The following is a 19,076-nucleotide window of genomic DNA, read 5'->3' as shown; positions in this document are numbered from 1 at the left end:
TCTGACTATTACGGCTGAAAACGGTAGAGACCCGCATTGATATAACGAAGTGTAGCCTCATTTTTTTTTGCACTGATGATTGATGTGAGACGATAAGATACCCCGTCGGTATTATTTCACTCTCTTTTCATTTTTTAGACATCACCCTCTCATGTATAATACCTGTATGTTCGTATGATGTATAAATTGCTGCAATGTATATAGGTGGAACCAACACCGATGACGAAAAGAATGGTCTTTGATACCGTGTCCAATTAGTTTTCTTTTAGTTCGGAAAAATATAATAAGCCCTGCTCGTATAACGCAGTGTGCTGCAAGATTTTGCAGCCTGTGTAACGTGAGCTAGTATAGCGCGACATCGCAAAATGTCTTTCTGATAGTTTTTTTTATGACAACCGTGTTTCTGACTGACTTTGATACCACGAGCTCGCAAATTATAGTTCAGGCGTGAGGTAGTCCAAGTTGTGCTTGACTCACTTGAATACTTTCATACTGGTGCCTATAGTCGAGGTAATGATTTGAGTAAGAAGTTTTTTTTTCGGGTACTGTTGCCTCAAATGCCTCTGAAAGTGTTGAAGGATAAGCGCAGGTGCATGAAAAACAAAATGCAGTAAATGTCACTTACCGCTGCACGCGTACGTGATGCTAAAATGGCTCAAAATATATGGCGGCCCCTTAGCGAATATACGTTAGAGAATGGCTCAGGCTTGAAAGAAAGAGATGTAGTGCAGTGGAAACAGGTGTCGCAGGGTTTTGGTGAACGACCCCTATTATACACGCCATAAAAACGTTACCCGTACGTTGGCGCTGCTGTGTAGGTTAACTTATAGGTGGCCTCATTGTGTGGTGTTCCGAACGCCATAGTGGGGCCCCGTTTTCGAAGATAGGTTAGGTGAAGCCGGTACATTTAATCGCTCTAGTTGGCGCCGAATACATGGATGGTTCGTAATGAGTTCCAAGGATTACTAAAATTATCAGTGGAACCAAGCTTATTTCGGCACGCCCAAGGGAAATGCCGCTGTTATATTCTGCTATTTGTATACTTTTGTCGTGAACGCATGTATTCTCTCGGCGCGCGCTTATGAAAGTGAGTCACGTGCTGGTTTTTATTTGCTTTATTATATTGAAAACGAATTATATTTGTGAGACAAGGGCGGTAACATACTTAGTTTGTTGGAGTAGTTTAATAAACCCTTCGAATTTTGGAAACATTGGTCGGGATAACATAACAATTCTATGCCAATGCTCTTCATTTTGACGTTTCGTGACTGGGCTGAGTCACACGCCGGCTACGTTATCGGTCTTAAATAGCGGACGATAAAAAAGAAATGGAAGTAAACTAAAGGAATCCTCCTATTATAACAGCGCTCATATGAAATAACATAGATGTCCATTCTATGTAAATGGTAAACCTTTAAGCGTATGAAACCTACTTAGCATACTCTTTTAACATGTGTTAAGCTGTTTTGGGCTTGACAAGACTTATTACATGGGTAAATACACTCGGATGGAGCACCTAAAAATTAATTACACTGATCCGATGTTTTACGGCTAAGCTCTTAGTGCGATGGAGTCACAAATGTCCCATAAAGAAAAGCGATACATAAGAAAAGCGCTCGCGTCACAACCAAACCTTGGTAATCCTTCAGAACCACGTGTCGTCGTGGGCTGAAATATATATGTTCGAGCGTACGTAGAGAGAGAGAGAGAGGGGGGGGGGGGATGATCCATCCCTGTATATCTCCGTGCCTCTATCGACCACTTAGTGCTTTTTAATGTGTACTTAAATAAAGAAAAGCGTTTTTATTTAGACTCAGCCTTCAACGGAATGCGGATGCCTCATTCATGGACGGAAATCGCACCTGCGACCTTATCAAGCTCAGCTGCAGGACGCCATCGCTGTAGATTCATCGCGATGGGCCTAAGTTAGGATTACGCAAATATAAACTCAAGAAGGACATGTTTACTTTTGTCAAACACTCACTGGGAAGAAGGATAATGAGAATGATCTCAACAAAACACTATTATTGCAGCGCATTTGACAGGCGTTCCCGAATTAATAGAAACAATTTTTATTCATAGTTGATCGGATGAAGCCAATCGTGATGCATCACAACTTTTTGGAGCGACAATAAAGAACCTTCCGGCTGAGACGGAGAAGCTGCAGTTCAAAAAGGAAACTGAAAGGGGAATCAATTCCAGGTACCTTTTGTCCTTAAAGTGGTTTTCGCCTTGTCAACAGCAGTAGTATGGCAAAGCACGCTTTACAGTGAGAAAACGTGGTTCGTGGATTTCTTATTGGAGAAACGCTAGGTATGGAGTTAGCATACTAAATGAATTGGTACGGGAGACGTCTTATTTCTGGAAACTTTGCAGTTTCCTCCATTATGAAACATACACGAGCATCCACGGTTAGTTGGCTACGGCCAGCAATCACATAGCTTTCAAAAATTGAGAGTGGCAGCATAGAAGCGTTTAAAAGAGACTAATGTTTGCGGACTTATATAGTCTCATAATGTTTTTAAGCAGGAAATGGTTTTAGCTCTAATGGATGGCGACCTTAAGTGACCTCGAGCCATAAGCCAGAGCCGTTATCCGGGTACTCAAACGAGAACATCAGGGCAACTTGCGAGAAAAAAACGAGATCATCCGGGGAAGCGGTCAAAACATTAAATAATGCTGTCTCTGGCCCCCAACCCTTTGTAGAGGACCTCCTTAAGTACGCTATTGACTGCCCGAACAAGTTACAAAAAATATTCCTTCCGAGTTCTTCCTAATCTTTGTTCCCAATATCACTCAAGCTGTACATTCTAGTAAGCTGAAGATTTATTGGTCACCAGCGGCCTGCAACTTCCGCGCCACCTCGAGAGATGGCACCACGCTGCGTGGCACCTCCTTCAGGCGCTCCTACCAGCCGCGGTGGCTTAGCGGTTACGGCGTTGCAGTGCTACGCACGAGGTCCGCGGATCAAATTCCGGCCTTGGCGGCCGCATTTCGATGGAGGCGAAATGCAAAAACGCCCGTACCACGTGCATTGTGGGCCCATTAGAAATCTCCTGGTGATCAAAATTAATCTGGAGTCCCCCCCCCCCCCCCCCCCTACGGCGTGCCTCATGATCAAATCGTGGTTGTGGCACGTAAAATCCCAGAATTCAATTAATTCTTCTTCTAGTTGGGCAGTGCGCTATGCCTACCTGGTGTCGTTCGCCGCCTGTAGTGCGGCCTACAGCCGGTTTTCTTCTACCTGGGCAGCGTCCATGTGGGCTATTGCACAAAATGGAGTGGTGCAGTGTGGTGGGGTGTGCCGTTGCGAACATGAACTACACCCATTTTAGCACTGTGGCTATCAGCTCCAACCAATCTGCTTTGTCTGTTGCCATTTCATGCTTACATCCACTCCCGATTACGAGAGGCAACAATTTTTTTTTTATCTGAAAAACTCTTTTAAGTTTTCCCTCCGTCTTCTAATGGTGTCACCCTCCTAAATTGCTGCTTTCAACGTAGTGCGTTGTTAACAATTTTATGTAGCGTGAAAGCAAGTGGAATTTTTGGAATTATATGTAAGTTTATTTTACTGAAGCTATAAAATATTCTATTTTGTTGTGGACTATCAGTAGCACGAATTCTTGTAGCAATTCATCAAAAGATAGCGTCAGACATATACCTCTTTACTTAGATATATGCACCGGGACTACCCGAGAGTACAAAGCCTCAACAGGATAACCATGTTGCACCGACTATACTGTAGGTCAGAGTACGTTAGGTGGGACATGAATACGTTGTGATGCGTTAATTTTGAAATGCAAATGAAAGAAGCAATGCGTCTTTTTTTATCATTGCTTGATTAGTGGCATCTTAGGCTGGAGAAGACGCTTGCTTTTTGAATGCTGGGCAGCAAATGTCTTCCCACAAGAGCATAAAATTGTCACTTGTGCTAATCTTAATACATCCTCTGGAATAACGGTGGTATAACGAACTGTTGAAATAGGAATGAAGCAATATTATCCCGTGGCTTCTACAAGTCTCACATCATTATTAATTGTATCGGGTGTATAGACAGATAATTTATAAGATTTATTTATCTCTCTTTTCTTCCCATGACTCAGCTACTGTTGTGAACTTAAACCATACATTTAAATGAGTCCATTCGCAAGCGCGATATCAAATCTACACATTGACATCAGCGTTGTGTATTGCTCGCGCGGTCATTTCTTCATGTATACACCGATTTCTTTTTTCCTTTTCTCCGAATTTTCCTCATGTCCTATTGATCAGCTTTGCATTCGACAAGTAAACTCCACTTATGTTCACTTGAGCACAAGTTGTTCCCTTCGTCGTTTCTGAAACCACTTCACTAAAGATATCCTAATATCTGAAGTTGTTTTCCGCGTGCCAAGAACACTCTTATGTTTGTGATTTCAACTACACGTGGGGGTAACACAACTGCCCTGTCTCTGTGCTACTGTAAGTATTTAAGCACTGCCTGTTCCATAAAAACAAGAATGAAATCTAAAGGTATAAGACAGACCTTGGGAAGGAAAGAATTTTAATCATTTTAATCTGCCTGATCTGTGTCGAAAGTATTCAAACTAGTTTCTCGACTGCAGGAAATATAAAACTACGATTGTCAAAGATACACGGTAGAAAGGCGATGTACTGAACAAACCTGCATATTGCATTGGATGAATAACAACTGCAGCACAAAAATTGAAGAAATTACGTGCATGAATAATGATGCCAGAAATCAGAGCTTCAGCGTTGTGAAATTATCTTTTAGCAAGAAAAAGACCTTGTATATGAATGCATGTTGTTGTTTTAGGATGAAATGCGAAAATATTTTTTCTTGCTTCGTTCTCCGCTTTCAGAACTATCACCGCTTGTACAAAGTAATTTAAGCGAACATAAAAACTCTGAGCTTTAAAAGGTTTGTACTCGCTTAACGTGCGCGATGACACTAACAAATCATTCTGTTTTTTTGTTTTTTACTTCCCAAGGGACGTTGCACAGTGGCAGGCCATCACCGCCAATTATGACACGAGGGGACAAGTTTACAATCAGTAAGAGAAAAACAGGAATTCTGATGAAGCTTCCACCTTAACAAATCAACGGTGTCGCCAGCGCTGGTACACGGCTCGGTTCGACATTGAACGCACAGTTTCGATGAAAGAAAAACAAACGAATTGTAGCAGTGCGCGATAGACACTGCAACCGGGTGATTAATGAGCCGCGCCGTGGCCGTTCTTCTTCGCGCATTGTGCCGGCACATCCTAACCACGATGTATACCCGCAAGACACACCACCAGCGGGAGTGTGTTTTCGCGAAGGCCAGCGAAACGAGTCGTTCGACATTGGGTCTGAGGAAAAAAAAGAAGTACGGGCAGTATAGCAGCACGCAGAACAAACCAACCTCCAGATTGAAAGAACGCGGACGCAGGGTTCGTTTCTAGCTTTACTTCTCCGTCCGTGTGTGTTTTTCGAACTAAGCATTTCAGAAAAAGAAATACCTGTTTTCAGGACCCGTATTGCGTTCGTTTCGTTGTTTTCTTGTGGGATACTGCGTTGAAGCGGCAGGTCTCTTGTTTCGTCCTATCTCTTTTTTTTTTGAAATTCAATGCACAGACGCTGTTTCGATGAGGGCACGACAAAAGCAGACAGAATGGCAGCGCGTCCGCCCGCACCGACAACCGGTCTCTGGTAAGCCGGCGCTGACAAACAAGGGTGCCCGTGCAAGCGGCGCCTGTACGGGAAACAAGATTCCAATCAGGGCCGCTTGTTCCGCCGGGTAAACACGAAACTTTGTTCACCGTGTTTGCACCCGTCCCTTTGCAGTATTGAGAGAACTAATCATTTCTTTACGCTCCTCCTTATGTTACTAACGCTGGTTGCACTTTAATATTACGTGATACTTTCAATACAGGCCCCTTCTTTTTTTTCTCCTCCGAATGAGCTTGAAGACGCTTCTTATATGTCGCCTTCAATATTCTCTTGCGCAATTGTATTCATATCTTCTTCGTATTTTTACGTAGTCATCTAAACTGTGATTACTGGTGTCGACCTAAAGTTTGCTATTTAGTACCCTAACCCACAGGAGGAGCAAGCACAGGTGCTTGCTGAAAACGAGACTTTTTTCCATGCACGAAGAGGAGATTTTCTTTTTTAAAAAATTGGAAATGAAAAGGGAAGAGCTTATATTGAAGAATGGCGCAGCAGCTGGTGGGAACGCTGCGGCCTTGAACAAAACGAAAGAAAGCAAAGTGTAAATGAAGTGAAAACCAACAAGAGCGAGAAAGTACAAAAATATCCACGTGCTTTCAGTGGTTGCAACCTTACGCTGCCCTGTCATAATCTTTCGAGGCGCGGGACGATGACGGACGTTACGAGTATCGGCTAATTCCATCACTCATATTTTACTCGATTTTTTATACAGTCATCGCGACTTTATTTTATTCGCGATTAAAGGGCGCAGCTTGTCGTGGGGCACTGTCAGCTTGCACTCTTCAGGGGATCATTGAATTAGCTGACTATGAACAAGTACGAGCGACAAAACGCGGCACAGCTACCACAGCTACTGCATATCGTTTTCGAAATAAAATAAAAATGCTTCGATGACAAATGTGCCCGAGAAATTATCCCGCAGGGACAGCAGACAGGCGTACGGACCGTAAGATCGCTGAATCAAAAGTCGTGCGTTATGCCTGGCACTCCTGACGACATGCAGTACCAAATTTATGCCGGCTTAAATCACCGTTATGAAACCCCTACTAAGACAAGTATCCCCGTCGCTTCACTCCCTCGAACGGCATCCTCTGTTCAACCCTTTTTCATCACTTCGAGTCTCCAAGTTCCTTTGATCCTCAGTCTTGTTTCGCACTACTAAGTTGTTTTGTTGTATAATAATCTGGGCGGTCAATATCTCGCCAACTTCAAGCGCGTGCACCCTCTTCGTTTTTGTCATTCTGCAATAATGTTTTCGTAGTCTCAACTGCTCATGACCATGCATCTTAATGTCTCCAGCCGAATCAACGGGGAGATGCCGAAGAAAGCAAGAATGTTCCCTTTTTGTTTGGTTTGTGGCGTTGTGGGAAAGCTTATTTGCGCACGGTGACATATAACGAGTAAAAAAAATAAAGAAAGAAAACAACTGGTGTACTTTACCGCGAAGCCTTCAAGCGCGCCGGTGTCATTTTCTTTTCCTGCCAATGCAGCTACCAGACACAGAGAGCAAACAGGCGGAACAAGGAAGAAATGAATGAGGGGAAGGGAGGAGGGGGTGTCGAGAAGGGGTCGGGGATGGAGCAAATACATTTAGGATCCCAAATTGTGTCTACGGGACATTAGGCGTCGACAGCGCGGGTTGTTCCCACGGGATGCTTTAAGAGACGATGTTTCGTAAAGAGAAGGCATGGTTGGGTAAAACGAGGACACAGAAAAACGGATAGGCGAGGCAGCTTCCGCTGAAGAATTGGTGATCAAATGAATGAGAATAATCCTGGCTGCCTTCCCTCGGCACATTGGCGCTTACCACTTCTCTCTGTCTCGGTCGCTTGCCTGCTCTCATGGGCCCTTTAACAGGGCGAGCGAATTCCTCCTACGACGCACTGTTCCCTCGCACGCGCACCAAATGCTCTGCCAGCAAACTTCCCGGCGCTGTAGCCTCGTTTAGTCTCCTATCCAAATATTTCGTTACCATGACATCTGTTTGGACGCGATGTCTCTATAAAGCACGTACATCCTCATTATCTCGAATGACATGAGGGAAACATTTGAAACAAAAGAGGGTCTTGTAGCACCTTGGAAGTACTGGAACGTCGTGTGCGCAGTGCGACAATCTTCTTTTGCATATGCGACCATATAAAACTTCATCAAACACGTTAATAGGCATTATCGAATAGCCGCCGCCATTTTAAGTATTATTATCTTGAAATATGCTAAGAGTGCGTGAGAAACAATGAGACGCAATAAGATTATAAAAGGAACACGTACCCAAATGTACAGCTGTGCTAGATTAAAGTTGTGCGTCCGTTTGAATGGTACTTTGGAAAATCTTATCGCATTCACAATAAATTTTATTTCCCTAGTTGCTATATCTTTAATAGCAGAAATCCAAGCCGCTTCCAATAAAATAAGCGCACGGACACTGCAGGTAACGCTGTTCACCACAAGGCTCCTGTGAGAAAAAAAAAGAAGCAGCTATCACGGTTCCTGACACGCGGGTCATGAATAATTCCCGAGGCCACCGTTTATGCGGCCGGTGCGCATTTAAAACCTCTTTTCGAGCTGACGTCTGCGCTCTCTGCACGGGGAAAGTTGCAAAGGCAGGGGTAATTAACAAACGGCGGCGTTGGCAGGACCGATTCTTCCTACTCGTACGCCTTTTTTTAAGCCTTTCGCCCGCACGAAAGAAAGGAAGGGGAAGCGGCGGAGACAAAGTAAACCGTTCTTTTGTGTAATCGCCGGGAAGCTCTTCGCGATGCCGGGATTATGCGGGCATGAGAGAACCGAGCTAGCAGGCTCACTATTTGTCAAGCGTGCGAACGCAAAACGCTTTGCTCCACTCGTGCAGTGTCCCACGCCGGTGCGCCTTGTCCGTGGCAGCGTGCTTCGGATACTCAAGCGTCGTGTGCCGCATTTGGCGAGAAGAAAAATACGAAGAAGAAGTAGAGAAAAGAGACACGCAGAGAACAAATTGGTGATTCCTGTACGGCGGCAAGCCCTTTACCAGCATTTCTTGCTCATCTCGAACGCGCTACATTGAAAAATTTTCGCCCGGCAGAAACCAAGCAAGAATGCCGAAAAGCGAGGCGCCGGGTGTACGGCGCCCCCAGCACGGGGTCTGTTTTACACTCCCTCGCTTTCAGCCCTGCGGGCCCATTAGTTATTCTGTCGCAGAGAGCAACTCTCGCACGCCTCTTCCTTCTTCGAGACCATTGGCCTTGCCCCACTTCTCCTTTTGGCTAAGCAGTTTGCAGTCTTTAATGTCCCCCAGCAGATGGTTCTGGCAGGCGGGGGAATATGAGAGTCGGCGCTCCCAAGTGTGAACGACTAACGGCCTCTGTGTCGCGCGCCGGCCTCGCAAGCTCTTTTTCTTATTTCTCTGGTGTGCTTCAAGGCGGCACAACAGGCGGGGGTTGCGTACAGTGTTTTCTTCGGTAGGTCGTTGGTCAAGACGCGTCGCACTGTTGCGAAGGGGCACAAGTGGAAGATGTCCTGACGTCCCGCTTCCATTAGTAGTTAAGGAAGGAAACCGCCGAGCATATGTACAGCCGGATTTGGCGAGTATTATGTGTTAGTCATACCCTCCACTGTTTTCCTGTGTGCATAATGTTTGCCGTCGCCGCTGTTCTGGAAGTTTAGGTGTGGAACTTCTCTTGAAGCAGTTTTTTTTCTTCTCTACTTTATGATGAACGAGGGTCTTTCGTTTCCAGTGGAGAAGGCAGTTTGTATAAAATATGCTAGTACAAAAAAAAATGTACACGGAGCCACATTTGGTCAGGTTTGTTTTCATGCTATTCTAATAATAAAAATTATATTCATTCACTGAACGCTACTGCCGAGTTGCCCCATCTGTGCGATGGCAGGGGTATCACTTCCTGTGAGCCAATGACAAAGAAAAATTAAATGAAATATTGAAAGAATTCAAACTTATCATGTCATAGTTTCTCGAAACCGTTTTTCAATATTGTAGCAATGGCTTGATATACACAAAGTACAGAAGTTGAGGATGGTGCGCAATGCCGAATGTGACACTAGATGCGCTATCTATAAAGGCTAACTTGTGTAAGGCTACCTTGTGTCGGCATCGTTCTTTTCAGTCCTGTGTTCTTTCTGTGCGCTGAAAACGTTGTTATCAAGGAGGCCGCCTGAATGAAGGCATATTAGAAATGAGACCCCGCAATTCTAAAAGGTCTGATATTGGTCGTTGAGATAAAATTTTGCACTCCAATGTTCACCTGCAACCTGGTCGTGACACCACGAAGATAGAAATATAAGAAAGGACAAAAGAGAACGCAGAAAGTTTGTTTTGATGTCAAGCCAGCGCAAAACATGCTGCTTTGTTCTAATGTGCGAAATAGTTGCGAGACGAGACTAGATAGAGGTAATAAACCATTGGCAGCACGCAAGCTGCTTTGCAAGCTGCGTCTGTAGAGAGTGGAGTCGAGCGGTCAAAGGCGAGAAAGGCGTTCGCCCAACAAAGAACCAGAGTAAACGATCGTGTGAGCCAATCAATAAGAAATCGCGTTAGTCATAAGCAGAGCCTTTCTGAACCCACCAGAAGCTTCCCAGCGTACACCTGCAGCAGATTAATTGTAGGATCTACATTGACTGTTTATTTAGCAGAAAACGAAGCTGTTCTTGATAAAGAACTTAGAAGGAAAACAGAAATGCAGGTGCGCATTAAAATTTATGCGGGATCTGCTATTGAAGGCAACAAATTACCATGTGTTTGGCATGCTCTTTGTGTACAGACGCACATACCAACAGTTATGCCTCTAATAATTAAAGCGTGCTAGCAGTACATGAGTGTAGTTCAGAAAAAAAAACTAAAAAAAACATATAAGCCTGGGGACATTGCAGCGAGGGCGACCACCCTGGAAAAGGCGAACTCCAAAAAGTAAATTTATATTTAGCTTATTATTTGTTGCCAGCGTCCTTAAAATTGTATGGCAAGAATATCTACCTTGTAACATCATAACATAATAACAAGAAAGGTAACATAAAGCATGCTCCAGGAATGTCCAACAGGAGAGCAAGGAAGTAAGCACTTCCAACATGGAACCAAAGAAGCAACGAAGGACCAATATAACCGGTTCGCAGGTTTTTCCGTCCCCTTTGTATAATGCCTTGCGACCCATCTGGAACGGGCCGGCGTTCCTTGCATACAGTCCATGGAAAGCTGTGAAAGGTCTTTCTCCTAGCCTTTTATCGGAAAGAGGGAGGCATGTGAGAAACGCAGTGCTCGTCACATTGTGGACCACTGCGTTTTTGCAGCTTGGTCACCTTAGGGACAATGCTTATCCTCAGCTGCAGACTGCTTATCCTGCCTCCTGCCACATATCTTATTCTCAGGCGAGTTTCCATTGCCGCTGTTGCCGCTTCAATATGTCTTGTGGAGTGGCTTCTTGTTTGTCGTTCGTACTACTACCATCGTTGCACATATCTTACGCATAAACTAAGGGAGAAAACATCATGCACGTGACGCATTTCAAGTGACAAAGGGCAACTGAGCCTCTGACATGGACATGCCAAGCCTATCAACGCGCCCTGCCCCTTGCTTTCTCTCCACCTCAAGAACGACACATGGCAGAGGATGGATGCAGTATATGCCAACCCTGAAATGTATAGTGTATTAAGCATCGGTCCGACTTCTTAGCTCGATACATGCGCCGCAGTATACAATTACCGAATTACAAGAGCTTAAACCACTCCGAGGTCTTCAAACTCCAATGGTTTGCACATCAGGTGAGTACAATAAACATGATCCGACGTATTATACTATTTTGAGATGAACAAAAATGGAAGCGTCTTTCGTATAATGTACGTTTGAACGGCTTAAAACATCGAGCTAAGAAAATTATCAAATACGTTTAAGAGGCATTTTGCATCAATCAATTTCTCTTTTTCTTCTTAGTGTTGCTAGTTGCACCAGCAGGTCAAATTCTGCAGAATTCGCGTGGCGTGGCGAAATCCGAGTACGAGACTCAGGGCGAAATAATCCAAGGTAGCTAAATCATCACAAAATGAGGCATCAGAAGAACACCTGGTGCAGTAATTCCCATTGGGCTAATGTGCGGAACTTATTCAAAAATTGAAAACACACACAGAGAGAGAGAGAGAGAGAGAGAGAGATTATGAACTATGGATAAATGTGCTTGCAGAAAAGACATTACGTCAATCTAAAAAAGAAATAATGGTATACGCATGGAATTTCAGCAAGCATGCCGTGTTAAAATGCTTCTACCAAAGCCATAAATGCAAAATTTTCTCAGCGGTGCGCGCACGCAGAGCCACATTATTAAAATCTAGCTTGGGCACAGGGAAATAGAGACCTGGGCACTGAGTAAGAAAGCAAGAGAGAGAGAGAAAGAAATAGAGAAAAAAGGGAGGTTAGCAAGTGTAGACCAGCCGGTCTTTACGCCCCGCTAAGGAGGTAGAGGGAAATAAATTTGATAAAGAGAGTAGAAGAAAAAACTGGATATGTCTGCGCACTGAGAAAGGTTTTTCAGATCATGGACGAGGTGGCCTGGTCAACCATAAATTAGCTCAAACAGTTATCGAATGCCATCACACCTTGCTTTTGAAGCATCGCACTCTCACGGACATGGCGAAGATACACAAGAATACATGACACTCGCAACTATTTTATTTAAGAACACATACTTCATATTTATGTACCTGCGCACCCTCAGCCGTCAAAGAAAATGAAGGCAAGATTAAAGGCATTTTTCAAATTCATTTGCCCACGCATACTCGGGCGTAAAAGATAGGCACGTGTCTATCACGGTGTAAAACCCTACCGTTTTTGTTGTACCCCTCTTAAACAGCATGCGCGGGTAAATGAATCTGAAAAAGACTTTAATCTTGCCTTGATTATCTTAGACGCCTGAGGGTGCACAGGTATATAAATATGAAGTTTGCGTTCTGAAATAAAATAGTTGCGAGTGCAGTGAGTGTCGTCTTTTCTTGTGTGCCTTCACCGTGTCCGTGTCAGTGCGCTGCTTCACCAGCCAGGTATGACGATTAATCACCAACTAGCCCAACTTTCCACATTACTGAGCTATCAAATGCGTTTTCTGCATATTTTACCTGGGTTTCGTCTATTTATATATGTTGATTTACGTTACGGTAAGCAAAATGAATGAATGAATGAACGAATGAATGAATGAATGAATCAAAACTCGTTTAGTTCATTATTTCTCGACGGCTGTTAAGCATGGCGGGGTTAGCATGAAGTTTAGGTTTATCATTATTCCGTGCCCCAGCTAGGCTGCATTTCGGTCTGAGTGCTTTTGTTTTCATTAGCTGTCACGACCTGTCAAGAACTAGACAGCGACAGTGCTTTCTTGTTTTCGTTAACAAAAGAAAATTATGCGGGATGGCTTGAAAAATTGTCAAATCCGGTTTGGGCGAGCCCGGACGACGGGACATAATCTAGTCTGAAAATGCGAAACACCGCTTGCATCCTTTTATGCTGTGTCAAAACATCCCGGCTTTGCCGAGAGAAACGCTAGCCAAAGGTCTGTTTTAACGAGCGCAGTGTTAACAGCGAATACGAAAAGGAAAGAACTATAACGGCGTTAAGAAAGAGACAAAAAAAGTAGTTCAAGAGTTTTCGTAACCTAGAAAAATATATTCATTGACCCCATTTTGATTTACGCTTCACAGCGCCGCGGCGGACCATGAAATCTGATTTCCTTGCTCGCCCTTGTGAAAAGAAAGCGGTTAATTTCCTTCGCTCCGTTTCAAGCATCTCTCTCTCTCTCTCTAACACGCACACTCTTCTGGAGCGTAAAAATGCGCGCCTGTCATAAAATGGTGACGACGGTTTCTCCGTATTTCTTTGTTTTGCGTGCATTTTGAGCATTGCGCTCGCGTCTTGAGCACGTGTTTGACGCAGCTGGCAACGTTGACGCAATGAGAACGCTTCGCATACTTTCTTATCCTTCTTTAAAGCTTTCTACTTTTTACCTGAAATAGCACCTTTTGAGGAGAGCACTGATATGACTGGCGCTGAGAAAGGTTGAGAGGACATTTGTTAAGAATTTTTCCTAGCTATCTTAACAGCTTTCCTAATAGCTTTTCTAACAAGGACACAAATAATTAAGTTCACGAAGATGTCCACGCATTCTTTCTGATCGGAGAAAGAAAGGTGGTTGTTGTAAATTACATGCCAAGCTGACAACAAAATTTGGTACCGGAGTCGTGTATGAGTTTCCGCTGTCTTGGGGCAAAATATATGTTGGCCGGACTGCGTGGTGCGTAAATGAGCGTGCTCGGGAACCTTAGCTGTCACTGAAAGGTAAAGACGAAGTGCATTTACCTAAGCACTTTAATTCACATACATGTAAGCCACGAATGGGCAAGGTACGGATTCTTGGAAAAAGCAAGGACACCACGGCGCGTGAATTGTTAGGGGAGCTTCACATTAAAGAGCGAGGATCGTCTTGTACAAGCGACATATCAGTTTTACTTTTGAATGCAGAAAGGTCTTTTGATAGCCGGCTGTGATTAGGATGTTGCAAGATTGAAGCTGTTTTCTACGTTGGACTTGCGCTTGCGTGTATATGTTGGTTGTTATACAATATAGAATAAACAGTCAAAAGTTGTTGCCCTTGTTCCCTTCCATCCTTGTTTGCGGAAAGCGATCTTATTTATGATCTACTCAGCAATATGAACCGACTATCCCAGCAACATGTACTTCTGTACTGACACAGCAACGCACGAAGCGCTTAGAGTAACGTCGCGTTATAACGCGCTAGCTTATGGCTGTCCCATATTTAGGTTTTGGACGAAACTGAAAATATTGAAAGTGAAGAAAAGGGAAAGTACTGGAAAATTATGTGTTGCTACCGCGGAAACCATTTAGCAGAGTCTAAACTAAACCACAGGGCCACGATACCCCTTCAGTTTGTCCGTTAAGTACCGAGAAACGTCGTTCTGTCGAAATTATCGCAAAATGCCGTTTTGATATCATGCCATCGAATAGACATGAAATTCACGCTAGAATGAATGACAGCGCACGTCACAACGCAATGTCAGAGAGCAACTACGTTCTTGCATTCAATCCCTCAACCTATTGCGCGCCCAACTGTACTGCAGCGACGAATACTCTTTCGAGTGGCATTAGTATTTCGGAGAAAGGCGTGTCTATACACTACCTTGCTACGCGCAAACGCACAAAGAAGGTTTCGGTTTTACCGACTTCGTTTATCGAGGCCGGTGTCTTATCGTTTACCCACGTCTTCACGTGGTTCTTGCCTAATCAGCTAAATCTGCAGTGTAATTACTGCCGCTTCGTAAGAAGAGGCCACTTACCCGCCCTGACATGGACGTCACCACTGACGATAGAGCCGACGCTGTTCCGCGCGCCGCATCGGTACACAGCGGCGTGGATGTCCTGGCGAAAGTCCTCGGCGCGGAAGGGCGAGAAGACGAGTGCCCCATCCTGCACACGCACGTGACGCAGGCCCGGAATGTCCGGTGCGGGTCCCTGGGAGCCGACGCGCCACCACCAGACGTCGGGCCGAGGCACGCCCTGCACGTCGCACGGCACCACAGTCTGGGACGAGTTGAGGAACTCCACTCGGCCAGGGGGCGCTCGGATGAACACGGGCCCGTGACGTTCTTCACGAGCGGCCCTCGCTGCGTGTACAGAAGAGGAGATCAGAACGAATTGGGGGAAAAAAGATATGAGCAAGTGAGAACAACAGAAAAAAGTGATCTTTTGCCTTGAATTGCAAGATCTAAATTATTGCGAGGAATAGCAATTATACACATTTTTGGAAATGTGGAAAAGCAAGTAGGGTATTCTTTGATGATTAGTGATTCATGGATTACCCACAGTGCCATCGAATGTAAAAGTAAGTTAGTGGCCTTGAAAGGACAGCTTTCATTGCCAAGAAGATGTGCTTTATTAGGATCAACACATAGTCCGAATAATATGGGTGATTTTATGAGCTGCGACTTGCGCTCGTTATTGGTGTTGTGTGCTTGATTCTCTTCTATGTGCTAGCATTCGCGCGTGCTAAAGCGTCCTTTTCGTCATTATTATTACATATTGTTGCGCAAAGAAGAAGAAGAGGCCGAAGTGAGCTTGTGTTTGCAGCGACTCGGTGTCGGCGCGGCGATCCTTCTCCAACATTCATCAATCCATTTTTGAATGAACGCACCCTATCGTAACAGTTTTGGTGAAGGTTCGGGGTAAAACAACGGCGCCCTCAAAGAACGACGATGAATATCTCGCAGAGGCGCAATCATGGAGCTTCGCTTAAATCGCCGAATTGCCGGGCGGCCACTAGAAATAGGTTCCGATAGACAACCCGCCACCGTGTTCCAGCGTCCCATGGCAACCCTACACCGAGCCGCGAACCTTCGCTGGAAAACCTGGAGAAGGCGTGGACGGATGGTTCAATTTTTACCAGAGATGTCGGTTCAATGGTTGGAATGCCACCGTACAGCATAACAACGTTGCTTCTTAAGGGAATCGCATCTGTGTGGCTAGAAAACCACGAAGAAAGCATGACAACGTGCGAGAAGTTCGTAGATGAAATCAAGCAGTGTTTCGGTGATCCGGCAGCTAAAAAGAGGCGTGAAAAGCAGACACCAATGCTCCTAGCCCAAGTTTGCGGTGAAACCTACACGACGTTCATCGAGGAAGGGCTCAAGCTGCGCAAGCGCCTAGATCCTCAGACGACAAAAGAGCGCAAATTTGGCCATCTAAAACAGATCACCGAGGACGTGCACCAGTTCCTCATCGGAAAAGACAGTCTGGAGTCCCTAAGTGGCGTTAGCCTTTGCACGTTATTGCGGCGCCGTTCAACGTCTTCGTTGCGCATGACGGCTGTTGCCTTCGATGTTCCGAAGTACACCTTTGCGCCTCTTTCAGTCTTTCTTTCTTGCGCTTGGCGTGATTAAACATATGACGTAAAATAGACTTAAGACAATGCAAAGCCGCATAAACATAATGTTGTCCGTCCGCCCGTCTGTCTGTCCGTGGGCCCGTCTGTCTGTCCGTCTGTTTGTCCGTCCGCCCGTCTGCCGGTCCGCCCGTCTGCCGGTCCGTCCATCCGTCCGTCCGAAGATAGATAGGCTGGCATTACCTTTTTGAGATGTGCAGTGTAAAATGACAGACGTCATGGTAACAGCTTTGGGATCAACTCTTATACCAGCAGATGTTTTTTTTTTTTCGTGCATGCTCCAAAGGCACATCTTTTCTGGGCACATCTGTTCTGAGCACATCTGTTCTCGGCACATCTGCTCTGGGCACATCTGCTCTGGGTAATGTGCCCAGAAAAGCAAGCATCATAAATCCTTTTGCCGTTGCCGGTTCCCGTAAGCGCAATTTCTTGATAAGCTGCATACCATTGTAGCTACTAATCTACCATTTTGGTCATAATATAGGTACATATCTTAACAGAGGTGCGTCGGGCAGGGTTCAGAACATAGGAGCGATCAGTATTGTCATCTTGTGCACTTTGGAAGTGTAGCTGGTCCTGTTTATAGCCGGCAGACGTCGCAGTGCAGAAAGTGCAAGCCCGCATCAGAATGCTTCATGAACTCTAATGTTTACAGCAATATGTGTAAGTTTCTTGCTAGCTGGGCGCCGTACCTTTATATGGATCTGGTACAAGATTGGCTTTCTCGAACAGTTCATGGCCGGAATGAAAACCTTGAAGAAAAAAAACTCGGAATCTTTACTCTTATTTTTCATATAAAATTCGAAAGCTGTAGTTCGGAAAACTGGGAGTCGGGGATGGACGTTAAGCAAGTTTCCTTACGAAGAAAAAAAAGCCGTACTTCTTCACTTTTATGAGGTTAATGCATAGCATTCCTTCAGTATCCCGTATCTGGGCGCATTCGACACACAGCTCCATCTAATGTCACGGAAGCACATCTGTCAATGTTAGCGCAAGCTTTCTTGCACAATATTCTCCCATACTGGCCACCGCTTCCTCTCTTCCTTGCAGCAGTGGATTGGGTGGCCAATGCTTTAAGTACACTGGAAACACTTTGCAGAAGTAAGTTTTGCATGCGTCTCCTTTTGCAGTTATGAGTTTGCAGTTATGAGCCAGATTTGGACAAGCACTCCCGTACTCGGTGATCGAAAGTTGAAAGAGAGGAAGCGTAACGGTTGCCGCATAGATATTTCTTTGCCGAATAAAACTAGCAGTCATGCATCTTGTGTCTTCCATTACACAACACGTCTATTTTCATTTTTTTTTACGCAGCTAGCAGTTTATCTCACGCAACATACAAGCTCTCTCTGGACTTCTCTCCCCAGCTTCGCTTATTTGTTGTGGTTGTCTCAGGCTGACCAAGAGCAAGGTGGAGAGGTCCTCCGTTTTTATCGCGTCAAACTGCCGAGCTCGATTCGCGTTACTGGCAAGTATTCTTTTCTGTTCCTCATTCTTTGTTCCATTTTTTTTCACGTTCCTGTTCTGTCGGAAACATGCATCTCCAAGTCTTTTCAGACGACCAAAGGCGTGCCAACCCAGGCCTGGCCGCAATATCCTCCGGCGTGGACCTGAGGTTCGATTGAAGATCAATACATAAACGACGCACTCTCACTCAGTTGGAAAGGATCATAACTTTGGAAGCGCTGTTTTCTCCTAAGAATCCGAGTTTGCAAGAGCGACAGCGCCCCCTAGTGCACGCAGGCACATACACAAGCGTTGCACAACAGTACGCACGCATACTTGCGGGGCAAGTGAAGAAGGGAAGAAGGGAGTGAAAGTAAGCTGGCGAGACGGCAAGGCGCCGCATGTTGGGCGAGGTGTCTAAAGGAACGAAACACCCAAGAGCATTACTCCTTTGGACACACACACACGCATACATTGCAACGCGTTATTTATTTAGTTTATTTTTACACGATACGGAAGGTGAATATGGAAAAAAAAGTAGCACAAATTTGTGTTTCTTTTCTTGCCTAGCTATTCGTTAGATTGTCAAATCATTATAAGTCATACTATAAGAGAGAGAGAGGAAATTACAAATGAAAGGTAGGGAGGTTATCCAGGACTTAGCCCGGTTGGCTACCCTACACTGGGGAAAGGGAAAAGGGGACGGAGGGATTAAAAGAAGAAGAGAAAATCCACTGGGGATATCATTCGGTCACTCAGTCCCGATCACAGACGCTGTTACGATCGGCATGCAGATGTACTGACGTGCAAACCTTTCACAGCCCACTGCAATTGTTTCGATCGTCCTGCGGGGGTAGCGACCATCGAACCCTTCTCGGCCCGCTGCGACGAGCCGTTTTGGAGAGCCAACAATGCTCTCCTTCGGAGAACTGGCAACGCCAGCACAGTTAACCGACCATGCACCTCCTTCGGAGAAGTGGAGACCACCGCAAAGTTAAT

At 45.1% G+C, this 19,076-nt stretch overlaps 1 protein-coding gene across 1 annotated transcript in view; it reads right to left on the bottom strand.

The window, feature by feature from the left end:
- Positions 1-19,076, bottom strand: part of LOC135905555 (cell adhesion molecule Dscam1-like) — a 537,047-nt gene that overhangs the window by 238,071 nt on the left and 279,900 nt on the right. The window contains exon 3 of the mRNA XM_070536452.1: positions 15,034-15,360. Within this exon, the coding sequence (XP_070392553.1) occupies positions 15,034-15,360 (327 nt within the window). The remainder of the gene's footprint in view (positions 1-15,033; positions 15,361-19,076) is intronic.

Source organism: Dermacentor albipictus, chromosome 3, assembly GCF_038994185.2.
Source record: "Dermacentor albipictus isolate Rhodes 1998 colony chromosome 3, USDA_Dalb.pri_finalv2, whole genome shotgun sequence".
In the NCBI taxonomy this organism is placed as follows: Eukaryota; Metazoa; Arthropoda; class Arachnida; order Ixodida; family Ixodidae; genus Dermacentor; species Dermacentor albipictus.
The sequence above is the reverse complement of the archived record's forward strand: the minus strand, read 5'-3'. Positions and strand labels throughout refer to the sequence as shown.